Genomic DNA, 27,183 nt, shown 5'->3' with positions numbered 1-27,183 from the left:
CACACACACACACACACACACACACACACACACACACACACACACAATGCTCACACACATGCGCACATGCACATCAGTTGAGGTTTTCTGAATATAGCAACTTTAAGTATACTGAACAAATTGTACATTTCCCCACTACTTGCTGGATCCTGATAGATCAGCAGTAGTTTACTGTCGCAATGCCTCAGGTTTGGCTGAAGCATTTAAAATGCAATTATGTCAGCATAGCAGAGATAGCAAGCCCCCCGGACATCAGAGTACGCTTGTTGGTTGACACTACACAGTAAATGGATAGGAGCAAAGATTTATTTAGAAATATGGAAATTACACAAGATCATTTTTGTACATGGCATCGTTCATGCCGTGACCATTTGCACATTCATTTATTTCAATCACTTGTCTTTTTTTCATTTCAATTCATTCATTCACACATTTTTCTTTCAGTCATGATTTTGTGATTCATTCATGTAGCTATGTGTTAATTTGGCTTTTATATCTGCATCACAATGTGACGTTTTTTTTCAACCAATGGTACACTTTAGCTATGCTGTGCTCAAGTAATGTACTAGTTGCCAATCATTTGGAATGAGAGAACATTAATTCCATCAGTCAGATTGTATTCAATTTAAAATGTGGATATCATATTTTTGCCCCTACTAGCATCAAATGATTTTTCATTAGCTTGCCAGAGGCCATTTCAAGGTTGGTAATAACCATCACTAACTCATATTATAGACCTTTTTGAACCTGCTCTGCTGCTAACTTTCTCTGCGTGGTCCTAAAGCGTTGCAATATCTCTACAAGAAATGTCCCTCGCCTTGCCTATATTTGTTCAATGCCAAAGCCATCAAAAGACAGCAGATCAAAAAACAATCCCCTCATGAATCTCATCCTGAGCCCAGCGGCAGATGAAGACCTGTGAGAGACCACCGTGCTGCATCTGGGCCATGTGATATTCTCCAAACACACAGCCCCGCCTGTGTTCCCTGACCTTTCCTTTGATCTGCGGTCCCAGACAGTCAAACGCTATTATAAATAAAGATCACAAACAGGGCATGGCTTTCATCCCTCTAAAGTTCACAGTACAAAAGAGGAGCTTTAGTGATTGACAGGATTGGTACTTGTTTGGTGGATCCTTTCCACATTCCCGGGCTACAAGGTAGTAAAATGGTGTTTTGGTGGTGGCCCAGTGTTGACAAAACTGAAGGTACAAAAATAGTTATTTAACACTAGTTCTCAATCCTGGTCCTCAGGAATCAGGATACTGCTGGTTTTCTATCCTACCAGGTAGTTAATTGCAGGTAATTGCGTTCACCTGGCAGCCCAGGTGTAAATCAGTCCCTGATTAGATGGCTAGAATGAAAACCAGCAGGGCTCTGGCTCCCGAGGAACAGGGTTGAGAACAACTGGGTTAACATAATTGCAATGGCTAATAACTAGTCATTTGAAAGGGCATTACAGACTAGAGCTGAACAATTAATCGAAAAAAAAATGCAATTTCCAAATCACAGAGGCTGCAATTAATCGCTTAAGAGAGGGGCGTCCACAATGGATTTCTAAACAAGTATTTTAGTGCTGAGGGAAATCTTTGGTCCATGAATCAAGTGCAATATTGGAAAAAATCTTTCATCATACTAAAACTCAGTAAATTCTGCTAAAATCTTTTCTTTTCTTTTTTTTTAAACAAAATCACTTTTCTTTAAACAATTTTAATAGAAAGTTATCACAAGAAAATGATATGAATCACAATTTAAATTGCAATTGCAATATCTTTCAGCCCTATTACAGACACACATACTGTACATGATATTAGTTGCAAAGCAGGTGTGCCCTTGGACTTGCGCTAGCCTCGAACACAGCTGTTGCCACAGCTGCCATGAAAACATACTGTATTTACTTGCAAACTAATCTTACTACTTCTTTACTTTTCTCATCTGCTGTGCATCTTCCTTTCCCCATCCAGATCATCAAGGACCAGAAGTTGCTGATCATCGTAGGTGGGATGCTGTTGATCGACTTGTGCATCCTCATTTGTTGGCAGATTGTGGACCCGCTTAAGAGGACCGTGGAGGAATACAGCTTGGAGGTCAGTTTGCATGTTTATTTTGGCTGAAAGAAACTTGGGTTTTTTTTCACATTACCTGATGTGATCAGAGATGTATATCTTGGCTATGGACCTCAGGGACTGGGGTTTTTCCTTCTTATATTTTGTCTTGAAATAAATAAATGTAGACTTGCTCTTGGTTGTGGTTTTGTCTATGTTGATGTAACACCATTAGCCTCAGCTGAGTGTCCCGGTGACACAGATTCTCACTAAAAATGCCTGTGTATTTGGAGCTTAGGCAAACAAAATGTCCGCCTTGGGCTGTAGCACTAGTGTCTTTGTTGTGCTTGTTATTTTTGGGTCAGGATGTGAGCCATCGCTGCCTCCTGTGCTCATCCCATAGCCGGACATTCGCCAGCTTGGATGTGAGACATTGGCAAGGCCCATTGGAAAAGAGGCACTTGGCATCATTCTTGCCTTGCTGGAGAGGAGGCGGGGTGTCGAGCTGAAATGGACTCTGTCGTGCTATGATTGGTTTGAGTAGATTCAGATTTGCTGAGATTGGCTAAGGATTAGTCTAGCTGTGCCCCAATTGGCTGGAATGGATATAGCTTTGGCATCAGAGGTTGTTGGAGTGTGAAGTGTGTTTTTGGGTGACACATGACATATTTGCACATTACTGACACACTGTCAGGAGTGTTTAGGGAATGCAGGCTGTGAATAATGTCTGGATCAGTGAAGGGCATAAAGGGTCCTACTGGGGCCAGGTTTCACCACTAGATAACACTAAAATACAGTTTTGTTTTCTTATCTGTAACCTTAGTTTTATCTGTGCGACTGGGCATGCTGATAGAACCACAGCATCAATAAACAAACATTTTCAATTTCACATTCCTAAATCTCATTCTCATTTATGTCCTAACAAACAACTGCAAGGGACAGGAAAGATTATGTTTATTCTGCAGTTGCTTTTTACTACCAACCCACAGCAAGTGCAGAAACCCCAATTACTCCAATGCAGTTGAGATTAAAGCATCTGTCTTTGATGACAAACCTCAGACTGATCAGGCTCACCAGGAGTACACTGCTAAGTGGAGATTTTCCCTAATGAGTCGTCTTTCAAGTCCCCCAGACTTCTCCATGTAGGCCACGAAACCATCATCTGGCTCCCAATAGGCCCACGTCCTCAAACAGTGACGCCATTGGATGGGATCCTCACTGCCCCCTGCTAATATACAGAGGTTATTGGGAGGTCACTGCAATGAAAGGCAGGCCCAATGGTGGATCTTTCTGGAGACTTCTTTGATGCTATTGACTGGATTTTCATGTTGGTTTGGTTGCTTGTTGCAAAGGTCCTGTGGGGGATGTAAGGATGGCTGACATTCTTTTGCACCTGTTTTGACTTTTTGGTGACTTCAATTAAATGAAAATTCTGTGAAGTGATAAGTAGTGTTTATCAAAGAGCCCTGGGAGCAGGTCAGCTTTTCAGAGGTTTTTTCCCTGTCTCATTCCTTGATGAAAAGATTTCTATTGGAGATGTTTGAGGAAGAAGCTGTTGTAGAGATACATAATATCTTGCCAGACTTATTTACATACTTGTGCTCCTTTTGGCATACTCTGAAGGTATACTTAGCACATTTGTACAACTCTAGACAAAGCCGTATTTCCTTTGTGATGATAGCCACTTATATATTTAAGCCTGCCTAAAGGGTGTAGCAAAGCCTTGCTTAACATATTCATTTGTGAATGTTGTCAGTGTGTGCAGTCGGGTCCTCGTGGAGCATTCTCAGACTCTAAGCCCCAAGCCAGGGGAGTGTTGTGAATGTATTAGCCACTCAGTGTATGAGCCTACATTCCCCTTGGGGTCCTGGATCTGCATGCCTGGGCTGAGGCAGAGGATCCACATGCCTGCCCAGCCTGCCAGGCTTCCAGCACCAGCACCCATGGGCCCTCCTGGGGCTCAGCTGGGGGAGAGGCAGCATGGAGCCCGGAGCTCCACTGGGCCTCTGGGCCTCCAGGCCTGTCAGGTGGGACCAGAAGACAGCAGCAACCCAGACACTCAGAAAGGGGGTAGGGAGGAGACAGAGGCTTGAGAAAATGATGATAACACTGTATGGACATACACACTGTCCACAGAAATAGACAATGTCAGTGTGAGAAACAGAGATATTGCCTATTTTCATATAGATTGATGATGACGGTCAAAGAGAGAGAGAGAGAAAGAGATTCAGAGACCACTTGGCAGAAGAAATGAGATAGAAAGAGATATTGCTTATGAAGTGATTGTGTTAGGTTAGAGACTGCTTTGAAGTGCCAGATAGAGGGACAAAGTCTATAGATCTTGAGAGAAAAGACAAACAGAAAGATAAAAAGGCAGATATTGGCAAAACTCAGATGATGGAACTGGGTCCCTTTATTAAGGTTTTCACCTGGTGGGGGCTGGGGAGAGATGGGACCACGATGGACTGGATCGTCTCCACAGGGGACAACAGCCAGGGAGATTTGTCCTGATTGATTGGTGCAAGGAGAAGGACCATTAGCTCCCCAGTTTCCTGTGAGCCTTCACATTCTGCTAACCCTCCCCTCCCCCGCGATTTCTCTATTTCTGTTGTATCTTCTTCCTTCTCTCACTCTCTCTCTCCCTCTCTCTCTCTCAGACTCTCCCTTCCCCCTCTCTATTCCCCCTCTCCACTGCAGCGCATTGGGAGTAACACTGACCTTGGGTTCTCAGAGCTGTATCTACCTGCCGTACCCAAGGGTATGCAGTGTGACAACATGGTGTTATTGAACTGTCACTGTGAGCGTGCTCGTCTACCAGGTTTGTTGTTTTAACCGTCACACAAGAGGGTTTCCGTATTGACTCAGAACCAACATGGGTATTTACACATTGTTTACAGGAAAAGTAGTTGCTGCTTTGGGGTTAGATACACATACAGTATGGAGGTGCTCAGGTAATGATGTTAAGTGGAAGTGTGTGTGTGTGTGTGGAACAGAGTATATTAAACCGTGTACTCCCGCATTTAATATTATCTGCGCCCCATGTGGTCACAGACACAGGGACGTTCAACAGTCTGGATAACTGGTGAGTTGAGATGATCGCGCTCACGCTGTTCAACCAAGATTTACCCAGTGGGAACGTGGACAAAGTCAATCCTCTGCGTCGCCAGGGGTGAAACCAGCAACCAGCAGGCTAAGCTTAATGAGCCACCATTAGCAAAACTAGGGCATCCCCCTTTGCATCCTTTATTAGCATTAGCAAGACGATGAAACTGGGAGGAGGCTAACAATAGATCCTTGTGGAATGCTTCATAAAACATGACTGATTTAATACCCTCCCAAAGAAAAGTAAAGATGGGCCAGAGATCATGTAGCGAGTTCGTCTTTGAGCTTCTAAAATGAGAGGAGAGTGACCCCTGAGTCTTATTTCATGGCTGTACTTCAAGGAGGCAGTTTTAATTACACTATGCAGATGAAATGCCTTCACCAGAAAAGACTTGTGACCTTGACTTTGTCCCCTAACCCTCTTAAACCAAGCTTTGGTTCTGATCTGCACTTCAGTATATACATAAGGCACATCCTTGCACCCTAAATTCAATAAAAATATTGATAAGATTAAAGGCAACTTGGCCCAGATAGTAATTGCAGCTCCCCTTCTTCCCTCATTCTTAACCCTGTTCCGACCCCTAAATCTGAATAGTGCAGGGAATATTCTGCATATCAGTGGCTTTTTTTCCCAGAGAGTTGTCTGAGAGCAGGAATCCCTCTGGCTGGCTCTAGGAATGTCTTGGGAATGCTGATGGAGACGTTGGGCTGCGGCGAGCAATTAGATCCATTTTGTGGCTCGTTAATAATTGAGCATTTGTTAATGGCATGGATGTTTCAGCAGCAGGGCAGACTGCTGGTTGCCGTCAGATTAAGCCCCGCAGTACCGACACGTGTTGCAGTGTCAATGCACACACGTGTACTGAGGCGAGCACGCGTGAGTATGTATTGTGTATTGTGCATGTTTGTGTCATTGTACTGTGTATCTGTACATGTGTTCGTGCAGAGTGCATGTATATGACCTTGCATGTATGTTGGAGCCTATGTGCGTTTGTGTGTTTTGTATGTGCCCACTCATGCGTGGATATGTTTTTGTACATGTGCCTGTCTGTTTACGTGCGCATACGCAACGCCCTGTCCTGTGGTCATGGGCATTGTCTCCTGCGTAATGAAGGACAAACTGTCGAGAAGGGATGATTAGCATTCTGGTGGGTCCTGCCGCAGACCCCCTCTCCTCTAGTCTCTCCTCTCTCCTCTCTCCTCTTGTCTCCTCTTCCTTCCCCTCCCTCCTCTGCCGTTCTCCCCGGCTCTGAAGCTGCTGCAAGCATCGGCAGGCAGGCGGGCTGCAAAAGAATATTGCAGTGTGGCATCACCATGGCAACGGCCATGGTTTCTGACACCCATAACGCGGAGAGTGGCACTGTTGATCCATGAGACAAAAATAGAGAGAATGGGCTGGGGCGGCTACTTCAGCATGGCGACACATGCAGAGAGCATTTTAAACAGCCATGTAGAAACACAGGTACTGCTGATATGGAAACATAAAGGAACAAGTCTGTATTTCAAATCTCACAAACACAAATACACGTTAACAGACAGGCACACGTACAAAAACATATACACACGCAAACAAATGCACGTACGTATTGACAGAGATTTTCCTCTGTTTCCCTCTGGCTAAAGCTCTGTGCCTCTGCCGCCCCCACCTGTGAGCTGTTAGGGAGAGAGAGAGAGAGAGAGAGAGAGAGATAGAGAGAAAGAAAAGTTTGTCCCGGTGCTTTGACAATGCACTCATCTGCTCCCAGTATCATGTCTCCGCTCCCTGTGCAGCAGCAAGGCAACATATGACTCACTGCTTTCCTTTAATGTGGAAATATTCCTCTTTCTGAGATGGCCATTTAAAGGTGATTAGTTTGAAAATATGAGCCTCATTATCAGCGGGGGAGATGGAGATGGGATCCTTGCTGCTAAGCTGGGCTCAGGAAAAAAGGTGGTTGCTGAGATGCCAAAGTATTCTGACCTGAGGGTTAGGGCGCTCTAAGGCCCCCATCATTAACATGCATCTTGTGCCCGGATTGTGTCTAGATATAATTTTGCCATATTTACTTCTGGCATTAAAATACTTCTCCAATGCCCACGCTGAAATTGGATTGCTCTTTCCCTTGCTCACAGGCTGCCGTGCGTGTCCCTTCCTTTAGTAATATTTACAGTAAGGTGGGAAGCGCTTGGGAAATTGTATTGTTATAAGCATTATGTTTTACTTCTCTAAACAGTGGAAGAAGTCATCATAGGCAACAGCTGAGAAGGCAGTTCTATATGTTTCTTGTTTGCTTTGCATGCACTTCCTATTTGGATCTCTCCAAAGTCTCTCTCTACAAATATTTATTTCCATTTCGACTGCTCTTCTATCTGGATTGGAAATACATTTGCATTTACACTTTGGTATTCATGTGGCCCAATGTGTCTCTGACCACCTCCAGAGGTGGTTTCAGCAGTCAGATCTTCAGTGTGGCTTGAGTGCATTCACACCTGGATTTTTATGCGGTTAAGTTCTATCCGAATACAGTCTAAACATGCAAGATGCGCATATTAATGCCAGGTGTAAAGGGCGCTCAGTGACTGACTTGATGAAACACATTTTTTAGGGTTAGGGTTAGGATTAACTTTTCTTTTTATCTGTTTTCTTACGTCTGTCGGTGACTTTTGCCTGAGTCCTCTCAACGACCTGCTAGCACGCTCTCTCGCCTCCCACAGGTGTGAGGACCTGTTTTCTCACCTCCCCTTTCAATCCCCTCTGTTTTATTTTACATCTTTCATTTTCTTTGCCGTGCCTATTTGTCTACTTTGGAGCCGTCTCTCTCTTGCCCTCCACCTTTGCCATCTCTCCATTTCACTCCTTTTGTCCCTCTCTAAGACATTCACACCATCAGACCTGTGTTACCAGCTCCTTTTCTATTTGCGGGGCCCCTTCTCATTCCATACCTCCCTCTCCCCATCTCCCTCTCCCCCTCTGCTGCCTTTCCTCATTTGGCCAGCTCCCACCCCATGGGAGTGCGCTGAAAAAGCAGAGAAAATCGAAAAACAAGCTTGTGGCAGCAGCACCGGGGGACGAGACTCAGAAAGACCTGGAACATTCCCTTTCTTTCCCCTGCATCCCTTTCCTCTGTCTCTCTCTCTCCCTCTCTCTCTCCCATCTTTGCTCTCGCTGGTCTTTTTTCTCTCGCCATCTCTTTTCTCTCAATTCACCGTCTCCTGCGCTATCCATTTTTCCCTGTGACCGCTTCAAAGGGAGGGATGGACACCCGGCTGTGTCCCCAATTCCAACCGGTGTTAGGAGGGCAGAATGAGGGAGGGCTGGGAGAAGTGGCAGGTGGGGAGTGAGGAAGTGGGAGAGCTGTCACCAAAGTTCCTCTAGCCAGACTGATGACGAGAGCGGCTGACAGTGGGAGTCCAAACCCCTCTGCGCTGCTTTGTGGGCTGAGGCTGACCAGGCAGCTTGTGTGCACAGACATTTGAGAGCATGTTAACAATGCAGGCGTACACACACATATATGCACGCACACATTCACAGACACAGACACACACACACCTGCCCGTGGCCCTGGTACTCCCTCCTCCCCTCCTGTGCGCTCACACAGGTTCTCCACTGCAGTCCCAGTCAACTGTTGACTGCATGAATGCCATCTGAAGGACGCGATGCTCCTGTTTCACTATAAGCCCTGTTCTGTGGAAGAAGGCAGAAAGGATAGCCGTGTTTATTTTTCATCTAATCCTATTGGCTCTCCAGTCTCAAAATGGTATTTGATGAAAATCACAAATAAAAAACATTTAAAAAACATAGAAATCAAATTCACCTCCATCTCTTTCATTTCACATTGAATTTGACTAGATTAAGCAAAGCCTGGTTAGAGCGACACACAGATATAGCCAGCAGTAATTCTGTTTCTAATGGCAGAGACAAAGATGTGACATACGTGACAAGATGCAACAATCAGGAAGCGTTTGTTCTGCAGAGTGAAGAACAACGTCATCTGCAGCATTATCCTTGGAGCGTTGACAGATTGTGGTACTAAGATGAGCTTTGAGGCTCCTTTGTTAGCATTGAGTGAAGCGCTGGCTGAGATCAATGCCCGTTCAAAGTAAACTGGGTCGTTAAGGGATAACCACCACCCACCTAGGCCTTTTCTCATCGACCACCACTGAAGGGAAGGGGGGAGGGAGAGGGAGGAGAACAATAGGGGAGGGTGCATAGACCTCACACGCTCTTGGTGATTTGTATGGCGGTGTGAGCATCTGAGAGCTGTTTGCATATCCCAAGAGGATGGTTATGCATTGTTATGGTTATGGTTATGCATTGTTATGCTGTGTGTTGCAGTATTAGATTGCACTAAAGCCTGGTGTTGTGTTTAATGTAAGAAATATGCATTGAGGTAGCAGTATTGACATTCAAGAAGATCCTCCTAATCTAGAAGGCTCTATAAAAATAGGCAACGATCATCTTGCTGATTGTAAAACCACATTAATAGATATTCCAATACTTCAAATCAGTGCAATAGGATAGGCATACAAACATCAAACTACTTGGCAGTCACATTTTCCTGCTTCCATTGCTGCAACCATAGTGAGAGGTTCTACCTTAAGGTCCTGCCGGTCACAGTGTGACATGGTGCTGCTGACGTTAGCCTGCTACGTTGCAGTCCTCCAAGGCTGTCTAAGTGTGTCACAGGTTTTACCTAGGGGATACCCGCTTCTGTTTATAGGCTACCCGTACCGCTACATGGCCCAGCCGGCACGAACAGTCACGACTTACCTCCACCTAGATAGGACAATAACCCCAACCTACATAGAAAAGGTTGCAGTTTTGCTTGGTGAAAATAGGAGTTGAATATTTTTCATTTTTAAAAGTACATTTAGTTGCCTTATCTTGGAACCAACGTTTTTACCTCTGAAATGGCACCTCTGAAACAATCTGGCAGGTTAAATCAAATTCACCTCAATTGGTTCAAGTTTAAAAGCATTTTAACATTTTTCTTGCCCAGATCTCAATCTGTATGGGAAGGAAAACCTATAATCTAGATATCTAGCCAAGTGAACAAAGGTGTCAGTTTACACAGGATTTCATCATTTTTGTGGGGAATATTTACACATGATGTTTTGCCGCACTTTGGCAATGCACTGGTATTTGTCTTGTGAGGGACAACAGTGTATGTGTAAGCCGACAGAGTTATCAGTGAATCATAGTGGAAAGCGTCTAAGGACTGCTTCAGAGGTACAGTGTTTGTTGACACTCTAGCTGGTAAATTGGACATGTGGTTGTGCATGGCTGAGCTTGTTCAAGTGAATCTGTCGAAAATGGAATTGGGTGGCAATATTTACCTCCTTTTGCTTACTCTCCGTCTCAGTGCTGTGTGATCTCTTTGCCTCTCCCTCCCTCCCTCCCTCACTTTCTCTCTATATATCTTTCTCTCACTCTCATTCCCTCTGTCTCTGTAACAACAAAAGCACAAACACACACACTGAATTACCCCCAACCTCCACCCTCACCCCTACCTCTCTTTCGCTCTGCTCTCACTTTTGGCCCAGCCCTTTTTCCCTGCTCCTCTCTTCCTGCTCCTCTGGACTGCAGTTGCTAGGCAACAGCTGATTGAGCATGAGGGGTATGCAATTGACCAATTAGAAGTCTTCCAAATGAAAAGTGGTGTCAAGAGTTCCCACAGTTACAGCTAAAGCTGCGTCCAGTGTCCTATGGAGTGTCCAGTATAAGTGGCTGCACATACACGCATGCACACAGGAACACACACTCACTCACACACACACATACAGAGGAAAATGTGTGTTTAGTTGTCTTGTTTACTTATTTGACATGGATTTTTAGTGGCAGGATGTGGGAAAGAATGAAGGGATAAGATAAGCAAGTTGAATCCATCATTGTGTGTGTGTGTGTGTGTGTGTGTGTGTGTGTGTGTGTGTGTGTGTGTGTGTGTGTGTGTGTGCACCATGCTTGCATGTGGACTTGAGCACATTGTGTTTACATATGCAAATATGTATCTGAGTGTGTGTGGTTACCATGCATTTTATACAATGCACAGACAATCTGGTGCATTCTCCTTGCAGACAGTCACTGTGTGTGTGTGTGTGTGTGTGTGTGTGTGTGTGTGTGTGTGTGTGTGTGTGTTTTTCGGGGGTCTATTCATGTTGATGCCTGATATTGTTACCGTGACGCAGTTGGGAGATCTCCATCTTTCTCTCTCTCTCTCTCTTTCTCTCTCCCTGTCTCTCTCTCTCATAGACACACACGCACACACACACACACACACTTTGCTATGTTATCTTGTCTCCTTTTGCTCTGTCTCAATATAATGCTATCTATCTTTATGTTTTCTCTCTCTTTTTGTTTGTTATGCCTTTGCTTTCTCTCTCTTTCTTTCCCTCGCCCCTCACCACTCCTCCTCCTTCCCTCTATCCTATTCTCTCTCTCTCTCTCTCTCTCTCTCTCTCTCTCTTGTTCATACCAGAGACACACTCCATCAGTGGCCAGACACATCCATCAGTGTTCCTCCTCCTCTACTCGTCCACAGGCCTGAGGATTCCATTATGGCTCAGCAGCTGACACACACACACACACACACACACACACACACACACACACACACACACAGACACACACACACACACACACACACACACACACACACACACACACAGCTCAGGCAAAGGCCGTTCTGTCTCATCTGGCCACTGGCAGAGACTTGATTAGCTAGAGACTGAAGATAGTGATGCTGGGCTTGATTATGGAAGCGATGCTGTAGGTGATGATGATGATGATGATGATGATAATGATGATGGTGGCAGTGGTGATGCTGGTGGCAATGATAGTGGTACTTGTGGCTATAAAGATGAAGATGATAATGATTCATAGCATCTTTTTCTTTGATATATCATAGTGCTGGAGATAGCCAGCACAATTTAAGGCCAATTTTCATGTAGGAAATCTCAAAAGGAGCAACTTCAAGCTGGGCTGTCGCTGTATTTAGATGTGAGGTACTCAGAAAATCGTTAGGTCCCTTCATCCATTTGACTAAACCTTTTTCTAACCTCATTATCATTCAGAAGGCTGTTCCTGTTGATGAGCCAGCCAGGGTGTAATCAGCAACCCTTGACCCCCACCTCCCACCCACCCACCTCATTCCCAACAGGTGGTTTTGCCTGAGCAACCTTGTAGCTCGTTAGGGAATTTATTTAATTCTTTATTTTCATTTAACCTTCCTTTAAGCATGCAGACCAATTAGGGAAAATTATTTTTTACAATAAATGCTTTGGTTGTAAAGTGGAAACGTAAAGGAATATTAGCAGATCATACCCAAAACAAAATGTGATGAGTGGTATTGTTGTCATTCCATGAAGTGACCATTAAAAAAGAATGAATTGTATATATGACTATGAATGAGTTCAGATATGTTACTGTATATAATGTAATTCAACTACAACATGCTGGAAACTGCAAACCACAGTGATCGATTAATTAATAAATTAGCAGCTGTGCCTTATGAGACCCGTGCTATTGTATGATCTACTGGCTATTGACTTTTCACGCTTGTCTCTAATTACTTTTCATGCACACCCACATACACAAGCTGTTGCACACAGTCACACTGCACTGGCACTGCACAGCGTCTGCAGAGGTGTGTTCACCTCCCAAGGACACGGAGGCACCGCTGAGAAACGTTAGCACCTCAATGATGCTGTGTGTGCAGAGGGGTCAGTTAGAAAAAGGTTAATTACTGATCTCACACACACACACACACACATACACACACACACACATACAGTATATACAGTACACACACCACTGTTCCTAAGAGTCAGGTATAGGAGACCACCAAGGTTGGCCAGCGATGGAGAGATGTGAGCACTTTGCCACTGCTTGAACAAAGTGCCGGCGCTGCCTCAGCACAATGAGCCCAGGAATACAAATACATGCAGCTAGAGGAAGAGTTCTTTTACACAAGACCTTGAGCCTTCAGTGCACTGCAGACTTTCACCAACAGTATGAGAGCGTTGAGGATGGGGGGGGGAGAGACTCAAAGGAGACAGAGTGACAAGAGAGGAGAGAGGAAGGGATGCAAGAGAAAAGGTGAAGGAAGGGCAGGGGAAGATAGGCATGTGAGAGGGAGGAGGAAAGAGACAGAGAAGGGCAGCAAAAGAGCTGCAGAGAGAGTGAAAGAGCCAAAAGAGGAGAGGGCTGCCAGCATAACAGCCATAACTATTAAGATGGAGACATTAGGGGAGATATGTCATGAGAGACACACAGCAGTCAGGTGTAAGAGAGATACAAGCATAAAGAATGAAAGAAAGAAAGAAAGAAAGGGTAGAAGAAGGGGTGTCACGGCTACTTATCGTCACCCTGCCGAGGGTGACATTGATTAGCGTTTGCCGTCGGCAGGGAGCCTGTGAGCCCGTCCATGGGAAGGTCAGATAATTAAACCCAGCGCCGCGGCAACAAGCTGGCACCACGCCAGACTAGCTCCCGCACCCCCTGCCATCCCTTTCACCCCTCCCCCCCCCTCCCCCCCTCACCCGAAAGTGATGCAAACAGCTGGTGACACGCGGGTGACGCGGGCAGGGGACACACTATCGAACGATACTCTGCCTCCGACTCGATGGAGTCGGACGAGACAGATCCTTCTTGTTGTCGTTGCTGATGTTGCTGCCGTCGTTGTGTGTGTGTGTGTGTGTGTGTGTGTGTGTGTGTGTGTGTCCATGCGCGCAGGTGTTTGGGTGTATGTGCAGATGTGTGTGTGTGTTGGGTGTGCATATGTGTGTGTGAGAAGCAGATATATATTAGAAGTGGCCCAAGAATAGGTGACTGCAACTGTGTACCCTCAAAACAGCTTGCAGAACACTTTCCAGCAGTTCATGTTGGCCATAATGATCCCACCATATTAAAGCTATTATTGCACCATGATCCGAGAAAAGCCAAATTTGTAAAAGCTTAACTTGTCATTGAGTTTCTACTAAAGAAACTACTACTGCAAGGTTTTTTAGGGAGAAATATTGCTGAGTGATCCCTGGTTGAGTTAGCTGACAGAATGTAGATAAAAGCTGGCATCAAAAATATCTTTTTACATGAATAATAGTGGTAAGGCCAGAAAAATACTTACAATTCACATGAACAGCAGTTAATTTTTATTTAAGCCGTCATTGGAGCTGGCAGTACCCTTGCTTGTTTGTCTCTGAGACCAAAACATCCAAAATCTGGAGAAATGTTTGGCTCCTGTAACCCAGTCCTCCACAGAGATTTTTTTTTTTTTTTTTTTGTTTTGCCGGTTTGCAATTTCACCCAGTCATTTGTCATGGGAGATATGTAGTAAATAATCTAACTGCCATTCTCTCGTCTGTCTGTGAAGCGATGTTGTGACAGATAATACGTTCCAACCTATCCGGGTGATGTATTGGGTGAAGTGTGCGTGTTTGTGTGTGTGTGTGTTTGTGTGAATTTCAGCTCTCTTTACACCCTCTCTTCTTCCTCTTCCAACCCCTGATTATGTTCCATGTCATTTCCAAAGTCGACTCTTCAAAGGACCCACAGGAGTTTTTTGGCATTGTGAGTGGAACACGGCGAGATTGGATTTGACCCCTGTGAATTTTCCGCTCGCTTTGATCTTAGCATGCGTCTTTTTTTAGAGCGCAGCCCGCACACTTTTTTCGGCAGATGCTGTCAGCTTGGCAGTTAAAGCATTAATAATGCTTCAGGCATTATTAATAATGCTCTTTACATAGAAAAGAAGGGGTGGTGTTGGTGATGGGAACAAAACGTTCAGGGGGAAAATGGTTCCAATTAAGTGGTTAATCTGATGTATAGCTTTCTAAGTGGATAATAACCACACAGGTTACTGTGTTAAGCAGTCAACATCCTTCTTTTAAGGAAGTTAAGTCAAATGCTCACAGTCACGGCCTGGCAAAGCTTACGGATCTATTTCACAGCTGTTAATTGCCTTCTGCTATGAAAATGTGCAACTTTCAGAGGTGACCAGGATAAAATTTGAATGTGTCATTGCTGCCAGGCACAATGTACCCAGCATCATTGTATTGCAACTGATACTTATCATTTTCTAATGCACCAATAAATGTCCCATATTTCCGATCCTCTTTACACTCTAGTGCGTGTAACAAGCTGTCCTTGGGCCTGGTTTCAGCTCTCTCTTGTTTCCTCTTCCTCTCTCTCCGTCCCCCCTGTGTTCAGCAGCCACCTCTGCCTTCCAGAAACCACCGGAAACACCGAGAGCAGAGAGAGATGATGAATCCTGGATCAATATGCCCAGGCTGCTCAGAAAGTGCATCATGGGAGGGGGGGATGTAAACCATATGGCGCTATTTGAACCGTACACCAGCCACTTAGCTTGGCTGTAGCCTCTTACAGAGCTACATGGCGTTCTGCTCTCTCCCTTGTGTCCTCAAGGAAATCTAAAACCCTTCAAGTTTGATACAGCAGTGCTCTTAGGGAAGGGTTAGTGTCCTCACTGAGGTCACAAGCATTTAGCATTTAGTAACATTAGCATTGAAGTTGTTTCCAGTGCAAGCTTTATTAGCATAATCTTCAGCCAAACTCATTTTACACCACCCCCCCACTGCTGTATTTAACAGAGCCTAAATGCTATAACTTGTGCAGCATGATTGTCATAATAGAACACAGCTATAGTAGCTTGTTGGCATGCTAACTATAAAGCCATTGTAAATAAGAATTTGTTCTTAATGACTTGCCTGGTTAAATAAAGGTTAAATAAATAAAATAAATAAATAAAGGCCCAGAGCCTCTATAGAAATGACTGCTGAAAATTACAGTCATTAATGATGAATTACCTGTCATGTGCGAACCGCTTGTTTATTTCAGTGTTAAATCGTCTGATTGCTTCTCTGTGGCGCATTGCACATTATCAGCTGTAGCGTGGCGGGCTCTCTCTGTGTGAGATTTGAATGGTGAGATGTGTCACTGTGGATTAGCGAGAGAGCAGCGACGCACAAGAGGTGTTAGGAAAGAAAGAGATAGAGCGAAAGAACAAGAAGGGGGAAGGTGGTGCAAGAGCGAAAGAGAGAAAATAGCAGGGAGATGATTAGATGCCAATGAAGAGATCCTTGCATACTGAATGCCGAACCTGTTGAACGTCATTTGCTTTGTGTGTGTGTGTGTGAGTGTGTGTGCGTGTGTGCATGTGTGTGTGTGTGTCTTTATGCGTATGTTCTCAAGATTGACAGAGCAGTGCTGTTATCTCCCAGGCATGCCCCCACCCCACACCCCCCACCACAACCCCAGTGACAGCCATCTGTCCGGTAATTAACCTGACTGACACACCGTGCGCCATCGTCCACCGTACCGCCCTTCACCAAATCACTGTGTGTGTGTGTGTATTTATGTGTGCGGTTGTGAATTTGTCTGACTGTCATTTTGGCTTATTTGCATCTACCTCTCAAGTTCTGATCCTAATGGATCAGCCTCTTCTGCATGCGTGACAGTGTGTGTTTGTGTTTATTGCTGTGATGTAATGCGATGCAGAGGGGAAAAGTGTTGCTCAGTTACGGGCGTCTTATCTGCACTGTAACTGTAGCACCTCCTTTACTCACATTCATTTATCATTATGACCGAACAGGTCGGAGGAAGAGGGGGGGGGGGTGGATGCGAAAAATTAGAGTGAGAAAGAGCAAGGATAGTTACTGAGGGACAGTAAAAGAGGAAGATAGGGTTGTGTGATTGAGAGGGAGAGAGAGAGACAGAGAGAGAAAGTGTGTGTGAGCGAGGGGAGAGCAAAGAAGGTGTGAAACAGCAATCCTGGGTTCTGCGTGACAGCGGCACGTTGATATTTCACTCGGTGAACGTGGAAATGCACACTCACCCTGCCCTGTATTTTATGATCCCTTGGGAGTTGTGTGTGTGTGTGTGTGTGTGTGTGTGTGTGTGTGCGTGCACGTGTGGCTGATGGAAGAGTTGCCCTGCAGTTTCAAAATAGCCATAACAGCAGTGCAGCATTCCTAGTATAAAGTAGACAGTGCTGTATCTGCAATGAGGTGTCAGGTTGCAAGCACCCATGGAAAAGCTGCATTTCCTGTATCGATTACTATATATATCATTTTATCTGTATATACTGTATATATTTCTCTAATGGGATGACCACCATGATGACATAGTAGTCATACAGAGGCTTGAGAGTAGTGCTATATTCATGGTAAAAACAGACTATTGCACCTACCATTAAAAGTATATACCAGAAATAAGTTAGTAGGTCCATTTATAATTCATGGTGATGTGTATATCAAGATTCTTTATCTTTAACCCCCTACTGGTTAATTGGTGAGGTGTATGTGGTCACTTAGCACACAAACATACACACACAGACACAACAGCACTAATCCTGATTCTTATGTCATTGTAATGTAATGTAATTCAAGCTTGGGCTCACATCATATAATGTACTGTACATGTACATATACATACTGTATGCATTCCTTCACAAGACATACTCCTATTGATTTGTGCTCAGATGAAATGTGCTGCCATGTCCTCAGAATGAGATTCACGTAGCCGCGAGAGCCTGATTGGAATGGGGGGATCGATAAGGTGGCAATGGAGAGAAATAGAGAGACGAGAGATGAGAGAGCGCAAACGAGACAGAGAGAGAGAGAGAGATGTATTCGCTGTTCTTCATTACACCTATAAAAGGAAAGAAATGAGAAGTGGCAGCAAGGGAGAAGTAGCATTTTGATGCTACTCAATTAAGTACCTTACGTGATATTTTTTTTCAATGTACCTTCATACAGCTTGTATAATGTAATCCTTGAAAATAAAAAAATAAAAAACTTTACAGATTACTACTACATACAGTATCTGTATTAGTAAAGTAAGAATAAATATGAGGAACGGGCAGGTTAAGCTGAGTGAAAACTGGAATGAAAATGCTGTAATGACAGAGGGCAAAGTAGGGCTGATGATTTAATCTGCAGTGTGAATTTAAACCAGATGTATAAATGCACTGGAGAGCAAGGAGGGACGACGCCAGAGGAGCTGAGGTGAGAGAAGAAGAGATCGCATCAGAAGGCTCATCTCTCTGAGATGGCTGCGTATAATTAACATGGCTTTGGTTTTTAATTAATCTGCCTCAATCAGAATAGAAATTCTATTCTTACCTTTTGGTCTAAACGAATTCAAGGACACACACTCAAATAGCAAAGTTCACAAGACTGTGTTCTCCTGTCTTTCTTTCATTCTTTCTTTCTCTCTTTTTTCTCTTCTTTCTTCCTTCCTTCCTTCTTTCCTTTCTTCCTTCATTCCTTCCTTCCTTCTTTCCCCTCCATTCGGATCAACTGTGATCTACATTAAAACTGGCAGCATCCTGCAAGTGAAAAGAGGAAAATATTTTGTCCTGTCTCTCCAACATTAATCTGGTCACAACCATGCCCGCTGGGGAGTGTGCCAACCCTGCAGTGCCCTCCAATGGTAGGTCTGTGCCCAGGGAGAACATGGCAGCACCTGGTGACGATCCCGATGGCCAGACCCAACCAGCTGAGCCCCGATAACAACCACCATCTGACCATCTGACGATAATAATCCCACTGTCACCCTGCCAGCTCCATTTGGCTGGGACATCACAGAGCGGCTATTACTCTCTGCTTTGCTGTGGTTCGCTCTCTTTCTCATCGTCTATCTCCTGTCCTATCTGTTGATGCTATCTCCTGTGGATAGGACTCTGTCACTCTGTCGCTGGATCTGTGTGTCTCTTGCGTCCTCCACTCTCACCTCCCTCTCTCTCTCTCTCTCTCTCTCTCTCTCTCTCTCCATTCTCCGTGGTCACAGACATAGCCATGCCTAGCCTTGAAACAAGACGGAGAGAGAGGTGATAAAGGGATGGAGGAGTGAAGGACGGAGTTTTAACCATTATCAACTTGAAAGTCCCTTGAAGTCTTCCACTGCTCAGCTGTGATCAACTTTTCCCTTCCTCCATCCCTATTCTTTGAACCAGAGATGCAGAGTTAGACGTACTGTAACTCAGTCCCTCTGGGACATCCAAGGGGCTCACCAACACCCCTATTTCTCACACATCCACTACCTTGCATCACAGAATTTTGCATGAGGCTCTCACTATGATGGATCTAGATGGCACATGACTGAAATCATAAAGATAATGACATGCATGACTGTGAGTGCCAGTGGAATTACCATGGCATGACTGTTTTGTGTGTGTGTGTTCCAAAAGGAATGAGGCCAGTGGAAATTGACTGTGAGATTGACGTTTATTTTTTGTGCATCAGACAATGGCGGTATCTGATGATTTGTTGGGTTGAAAACATCATGGCAAGCTATTGATGAAATTGTGGTGTGCTGTGTAGACACCCTATACCGGCACAAAATCTCCACGGCACCATGTCCAACCCATCACGGTGAGCAGCATGTGTTCCTTCTAAAATGGGAGTGCAATGGGACACCGTTTGTTCGAAAGCATTTGGCTTGAGCTTTGATCTCCTTTCTAAAAAGAGGCACTTTCTTGGCATCCTTTTCCCTTTTAACTGGACCGGAGGGAAGTAAAGAAGAGATCCAATGGGTGGTTTTCTGAGCTACAGCACAGATATATTGGATTGGTGAGGAAGTAGGCTAAAATTGGATGAAAAGTAAGCGTGTGTGTGTGTGTGTGTGCACGCGCATGTATTCGTGCTTCAGTGGCCACTTCTGACGCGTGAGTGTGTGTTTTACTTGACAAGGGGACATGGGAGCCCCCCTCACCGCTGACTACACCATCTCTACCTCGACTGCAGTCTACTTAAAAAAAGAAAAGCTGGAAGTTTTTTGACAGTTTCATTTTCTGGCACACTTCAGCAGAAGATATGAAAGTGCCTTTTGACCTCACCCACCTTGAATCAATCTTTTGCAACATTTCAGCATCTATACTCGCATTATAACCATCGAGTTCTGTCCACACACACAGCACACAGCATGTTCCTCTTCAGGTGGGCGGGGACATTGTAGTCCAGTAGGAAGTGTTAGAGCAGTGCCATGCCATGTCACTAAAGAATACTTTATTGTGTTTCATTGATTTTTCTGATCTTTTACTCTAGGTCATTTGGCTGTTGTAGGCCTACTCGTCATTAATTAATATTTATGAGAATGTCAGCAGACCAAGACTACTCAGCGATTAACGCCCTAAGTCGGATATCTGGCTTTGTTTTCCTGCCAGAGACCATGTACCTCACCTTAGTTAGGCATGACTGAGGTTGTATCATTCTCTGCTGTGATTGGTGGCACTGCATCATTCCTGGGTGTGATTGGTTGCTGTCCTTGGGGAGGCAGGTGATGGCAGGCCAATGACAGTTGAGGTAATTGACTGTGAAGCTCTTATGGATTTCCTGCCTGCTGCTGATGTAGCAGAGGCCTGATGAGACTGTATTGTACATGCACCTGTATTTGCACACACTCACACTCACACACACACACATAATTTAGCCTGGTGATAAACAAACACAAATAATGGAAGGTGTGAATCCTTTTAAATCATTACAGGCTTACTGTAGGTGTGTGGTGCATTACAACATTGTCGTGTGTTTTGAGCACAGGGATGGAATTAGGACAGTGTCGGTCTCTCTCACCTCTCTCTCTCTCCTTGGGCAACAGTAGCCAACCATAAGGTGTTGTGTTTGTCAGAGCCAAGCTTTAGCTAGGTGGAGAGATGCCCCTGGGGGTCTCTGACTCACCCTTGTTTGTGTGTGTATGTGCGTGCGTGTGTGAGTGTGTGTGTGTCTTCGACGCAGAGGCTGCGAGGTGTTGGCGGGACTGTCATATTAAGCCAATGGCGTTGCGCTCATTGTGTCAGCTCCCGCAGGCTGCTATTGATGCTCCTATAATCTTACTCGTCTCTCTTTCTCTGTCTCTCTTTCTCTGTTTCTCTCTCTTTGTTTCTCTCTCTCTCTCTCTCTCTCTCTCTCTCTCTCTCTCTCTCTCTCTCTCCCTCTCTCTCTCCCCCTCCCTCGGTGGCCCACACTGGCCATGTTCTTGTCCCTACTAGCCTGTGATGCATGCATGTCTTTGTGTTTTTGTATGTGTGTGTGTGTGTGTGTGTGTGTGTGTCGCTGTCCTGTCCTTACAGCATATCAGAGAGCTCCTGCAGAGCACTGCTACATTTCTGCATCATTAGGCCTCTCACTAAGGTCGAGTGAGAGGCTGGCCCCCGCAGGCAGTGGAGGGGGACCAGAGAATGGGAAGAATAGGAATGGAGGAGGAAGTGAAACAAGACAGGGTAAAAAGGAGGAGGAGATGGAAAACAAAGGGAATGAGTAAAAGAGACATTGGGGAGAGTGAGAGGAAGAGTGGAGATGGAGGCATTGGAGGAGCACAAGGTGGAAGAGAAAAGGAAGAGCAGATATGAACAAGAGAGAGAGAGAAAGACAGACGGAAACACAGTGAGGAAGATATATAGTACTAGGCCTACAGCAGATATTAGGGGTCCTGCGATGCAGCTGCACTGTAAAAAATATCCATCTGAATGACTCTGATCTAATTTAATCTATTATTGTGTCTTAAAATGTTGATTTTCTTAAAACAAGTGAAAAAACTGCCAATGGAGTAATTTCATTAGTTTCCAATGCACTTTGATCTGTTTGGAAAAATTTCTTGAAACAATTGACAACACCTTGAAATAAGATCGATCATTCCTCTTGTATCAAGACTTAATTCCAGAAAATTCTTGTAATAGATGGGGGACATTTTTTGCAGTGCAGCGTATCTCTCGTAACACCTGAGTCCTGGAGCCGAGGCCAGCTGACGTAGGGCTGAGGGCTGCGTTATGCTGTCTGCTCCCATTAACTTCCATACACCACACACACACCTGGGCTTATGCAACTAGCGCTGCAGAAAATGTCCCTCTTAACATAACATTACATTTAATCTCATAGTGAGTCTTATATATAGTCTTAGATGAACAGTTTTGCAGTGAGAGACAAAGTGGAGGAAAATGGAAAGAGAAATATAAGGGAAGAGACACAGAGGAGGGCTGGGCTCAAACATTGTGGAGAGCAGGAGAAACAGAGTAGGGGAGAAAGAGGTAGATGATGAGATGGTTAATACAAAGATGACGATAGCATAGAGATAGAAAAATGCAAAGTTGAGAAAGGGGAGGGGGAAGACGGAGTTATATAACAACGAAGCAGAAAGGTAGATGAGCCCTATAGAAGGCACAGCTCTCATCAAAGGCGCACAACTTAATATAGCAAGTATATGTATACAGAGAGATGCAAGTGCAGTCAGTATAAATATTGCCATCTAGTCCCTTAGAATAAGTAGACAAACAGTACTCATAAGCTGCTACCACTAACACAGTACAGTACAGTGCGGTTCGCCTGTGAATAACACAGCCAATTAAGCAGCCACAACACAGGGCTCATGGCAACTGCGGGCCTCAAAGGACTCAATTACTGCACTCGGCTTGCAGGGACAGAGGGAGGGGTGGAGAGAGACAGAGAGAGAGAATGAGACAGAGAGACACGCAGAGAGAGATTACTCAAAAGAGAATAGTGTGGTTTCCCTCTACTGGAAGTAGAGAGATTCTTCTTGCTGTCCAAATGCAACATGGGTAATCAAATATCATGATGACAGTGTGTTTCCAGAGAATGCTGGAGTTAGCTCATTTGCTTTCTCGCACGGGGAAATGCCTTGTGGGGATTTCCCAAGCAATTTTCTCCTTCCACATAAAGGAAGAGAAAAGCGAATATTTGCAGAGCGATTGAAATAGGTCATTATACTCTGCATTCTTATTGTGTTGAAGCGCTGTTGCATTTGATGTTATTAGGTCCTGGAGCGGGAAATATCTGCAAGCAAATTAAAATATTGTGTGAACATATTGCACTCGCTCGTGACTTGGCTAAATAGGCCCCCCTGTTCAATTTATGTTAACATGCTAAATCATTTCCGGTAATTTCCGGAGGAAGATACGATGTGTTATAACACAGAGATATTGTATCAGGCTGTGTAAACAGGTAGGGAGAGAAGATGATTGAGAATAATAGCAATTATTTCCTGGCATTGAAATCACTTCCTGGCACAGATTTGTTTGACAAAGGATGTTGGGAAATGTAGTGTAGCAGGTCAAATGAAACAAGGTTATTAGTGACATAATGATGTTGGGCTTTTATTGTGGTCTATTGTTGTCCATAATTACTACCACTAGTTCGCAATAAAGGGCAGTAGCACCGAAAGCAGTGCTGGTATTGAGATAAATCGAAACTTACCACCTTGAGGAGAAAAGGGGGGAAAAAAATAAGAATGGGTTGAAGGGTAGAGTAGCAAGTGGAATGAAGAAATGAGAGGAGCGAAAAGGTCGTCCATGAATGTCATCCTTGGCCCTTCAATCAGGAGCTGGGGCAGAATAATGTATAGGAAATTTGCCGTTAAAATTGGTTTTATACAATATATCTTTGTTTGGTGCAGAGGGCAATGTGCCCTGTGTGTGTGTGTGCCTGTGTGTGTGTGTGTGTGTGTGTGTGTGTGTGTGTGTGCACGCATTCTGTGGTTTGTGTACAGTAAAACAAATGTGCTGCCTGTGTCTTATTCCTCACTTTGGTCAAACGCCTCCACCAATCTCTGGGACTGTTTTTTTGGAAAGTAATAGAGGGACACTGAGGGTCCATCTTTCCTGGAGTGGACTGACTCTCCTCCTGAAGATGGGATTTGGAGTGAATGACCACTTCAAGGAGGAGGACAGGCCAGCTGGCTAGAAAAAGAGAGAGGGAGAGGAAGATAGGCTAAGAAAGAGATAGCTAGACAGGAAATGTGAGAGGGAAAGAGGGAGGAAGAAAATAAAAATAGGAAGGGTGGGGGGTTGTGCTGGAATGACTTGTATCTGATGATCTCAGGTGTTAAAAGGAGTGTGTGTGGATGCTTTACTTTACCTGGGGTAATTGGGAGGGATATTATGTGCGGAAGGTGTAGACTGAGTGTTCATGTCTACAAAATTGTAGACAAAAGTCAAATAAAATCAGGTTTATTTCTATAGCCCTTCATCACAAACATGTCTCAAAGGACTTTACAGAGAATGAGCCTAACTAGATCTAACTAATCAACAATCAATCAAAAAACAAATGATGCAATACAGTACGCAACAAAATAAAACAGAAGGAAACAAAGCACAAGACACAAAATAGCATGTTGAAAAGACCCACATACCTAGTCGAGCCTAGCCTACCACCAACATTACACCCTCAGTAAAGACAAGGAAAACAGCACTGAGCATGACCTACACACTCGAAGCAGACATACTCAGCCACATACACACTCATAGAGACAGTAGACAGGCAGTGAGTGGAATGATGAAGAAAGACCAAGAGGCAGCCCTAGTTTAGTTCCTATATTAATGCTGTGTCCGGTTTTGAGTTTGGATTTGAAGAAATATACCCTCCTCCCCAGTAGTTCGCAAACTTTGTCAACAGTACTCCCACCTCCTTATCAGTAAACCACCTCCCCAGCAGTATACAAACTTCCTTATACAACAATATACCCACCTCTTCCGCAACTACTGCTACACCACCCTACTGCACCCCCTGCAGTGTAATGACATAAGGCAGTTACAGTTACCCCCCACCCCCCGTCCCTAAGCCAAGCAGCGTACAGATGGAGGTTCGGATGAAAGCTAGCGTTATGACGGGGTGTTACGTTAAAGAATAGCAGCAATAAAAGCATTTGGAGCCTATGATAACAAAAGCCCCAGCCTGCAATCTGACAGACTGCCAGGCTATACCACAGCATTTGCATATTCTAATGGGTCCAATGTTCAGGGTTAGCCGCTTGCACTAATGACGCGTTTAGCTCTTAATAAATCAGTTAAGGCAGCTCCCTGCTGGAGCCCAGGGAGCTGCGCCCGTGTGTGTGTGTGTGTGTTTGTGTCTTGATCTCACTGTGTGTGTATCTCATTATACTGTAGCTTTGTTTATGTGTGTGTATGCCATAATGCTGTAACTTTGTGTGCGTGCATGTGTAAGTGAGTAAGCTTGTGTGTGTGCACCTATCTGCATGTTTCTATCCCAGTGTGAGTGTCTGCACGTGTGTGCCTTTGATTGCGTTTGTGTGTGTGTGTGTGTGTGTGTGTGTGTGTGTGTGTGTAGGTGTGTGTGTGTGTGTGTATTTAGGTGTAGTTGGGGTACAGAGGTAGTTGCCTCTGTTCTACTTTGAAGTGTCGTTTTTTTAAGTTGTGTTATTAACAATCCTCCACAAAGAGAAAATGATTTTGTATTTCCCTACCTTTTACTGTCCACTTAGAAACAAGGCATCCCCAAGACATGACCTGCCAGAATTCACTCTGTGCTGTGCTGCTCAGACCTGCTTCAAAAATATCATTTTATCTATGATTGACTGGTCTTCCCTGGCACACTGTGAGCAACTGAAACAAAACTGACCCTTAACCAGCCCTTATTTCCCCTCCATGAGACTTGGGATGCTGCCCATCTTGGGGCCATTGATTGGGTCAGGAGAAGTGAGCCGGCTGTCTCAACAAAGTGGAATCACTCAACATCATGCCAGTCTCTTGCAGGGAAAGGAATAACAATGAACATCCACTCACAATATATTTATGTCACCACCAATTTGGTCCAGTGGTGCCATTGCTGTTATGGTAGGTCATCAGGCCACGGCTGTAGCAGAGGGATTAGTCCTCAAATTGGATTACAGGCTCGTATGAAAAAAGCAAAAAGGGGCTGCATTCCCAAGCAAGGCAGAGAGAGCAGAAATATTCAAATAGAGAGATCATTTTATCATCATTAGTGGGGTAGGGGAAAAGGGGGGGGGGGGGGCGGGGGCTGGAAACAGTATCATGAGATGGGAAGTTTTAAAGATTGAATGATCGGGAAGTGGTTTGTGTGTGGAGATGGAAGGGAAAGGACTAAAATTAAATTTCTATTTCTATTTTCTATCTTGTCTCTCCCATTTTTTTTTCTATCTCCCACACCCCTCTCTTCTCTCCTCCCTCTCCTCTCTCTCTCTCTCTCTCTCTCTCTCTCTCTCTCTCCCTCTCTGACGCTCTTAAATGAGCCAGAATAATATCTGTGAAGATGCAGTGGAGTGGAAGATCCTAGTCAGCCATCCAGTGTGACTAGGACACTACAGTAAAACACACACATGTTCTCTCACACAGGCACACACACTCATGTACAGTTAGATGGTGCTCGCACGCAGTGTTCCAGTGTGTAATGGGATGGCTGAGACCCACATGGCATGGGACCGCCAGGGGCGTCTTCCTGCCCTGCCACCCTGGCCCCGCTGCATGTAGGTCAGCCTCGGCCGGGGGCACACCACCCTCCATCCTTGGCTCCTTCTCCCCCTCCCCCCTCCCTCCCTCCTTGGCTCCATCTCTCCCTTCCTCCCTCCTTGGCTCCTTCTCTCCCTCTCCCTTCTCTCCCTCCAACCCTTCCCCATTGGCTCCTTCTTCCTTCCCTCCTTTCCTCCCTCCATATAGCTCTCTCTACAGCATCCATCCATTCTTTCCTTCACAACTTATTTTCACGATTGTATTATTGGAATGCTTCGGAAAAGCCATACACAGGATTGAGTAAAATGCTCACCAAAAGTTATGCACACATGCCGTCCCTAAGCAGCTCCACCTAGCAAACGTATGGATAGGCTTTGGCAAAAAATCTAACAGTAATGAAGTGATAACATGATAAAGGGTGAGGCAATCAGACCCCGCTGTCTTTAATCTTAACATTGGAATTAGGCTAAGGTTAATATTTGGTTCATTGTTGGACATTTAGTTGTTCGAAATCAGCCGTGCCATGGTTTTTGTTTGTTGACATGTAACTCTCCTAAATGGGTGTGAACTCTCTACTTTTGGCATCGCAGGCATCAACCGCACTGTTCAACCAGCTGAGCAAATCACCCACTAAGCACTTTCCTCTATCTGTTTGTCAAAAGTCCTTTACTGTTCAGAATTTCATAGAGGGCTTATGAAAATGGTGCATACTGCTTTTCATATGATTTCCTGCAAATTACTATGGCGTCAGGATGCCTTTCATCTTTCCATCTCTTTGCCCTCTGTGCTCTTTATTCGTTTTTTTTTTTCTCCCTCCGCCTCCCTCCC

At 44.7% G+C, this 27,183-nt stretch overlaps 1 protein-coding gene across 1 annotated transcript in view; it reads left to right on the top strand.

The window, feature by feature from the left end:
• The window catches only part of LOC139666736 (gamma-aminobutyric acid type B receptor subunit 2-like), a gene marked incomplete at its 5' end in the record, with an annotated part of 76,426 nt that overhangs the window by 33,060 nt on the left and 16,183 nt on the right, over nt 1-27,183 (top strand). The window contains 1 exon segment of the mRNA XM_071546055.1: nt 1,964-2,086. Coding sequence (XP_071402156.1) covers nt 1,964-2,086 — 123 coding nt within the window.

Source organism: Centroberyx affinis, unplaced genomic scaffold (assembly GCF_046629955.1).
Source record: "Centroberyx affinis isolate AG114_WGS23_722 - 3 ecotype Tasmania unplaced genomic scaffold, CSIRO-AGI_Caff_v1 ptg005099l_1, whole genome shotgun sequence".
Lineage (NCBI taxonomy): Eukaryota > Metazoa > Chordata > Actinopteri > Beryciformes > Berycidae > Centroberyx > Centroberyx affinis.
The sequence above is the reverse complement of the archived record's forward strand: the minus strand, read 5'-3'. Positions and strand labels throughout refer to the sequence as shown.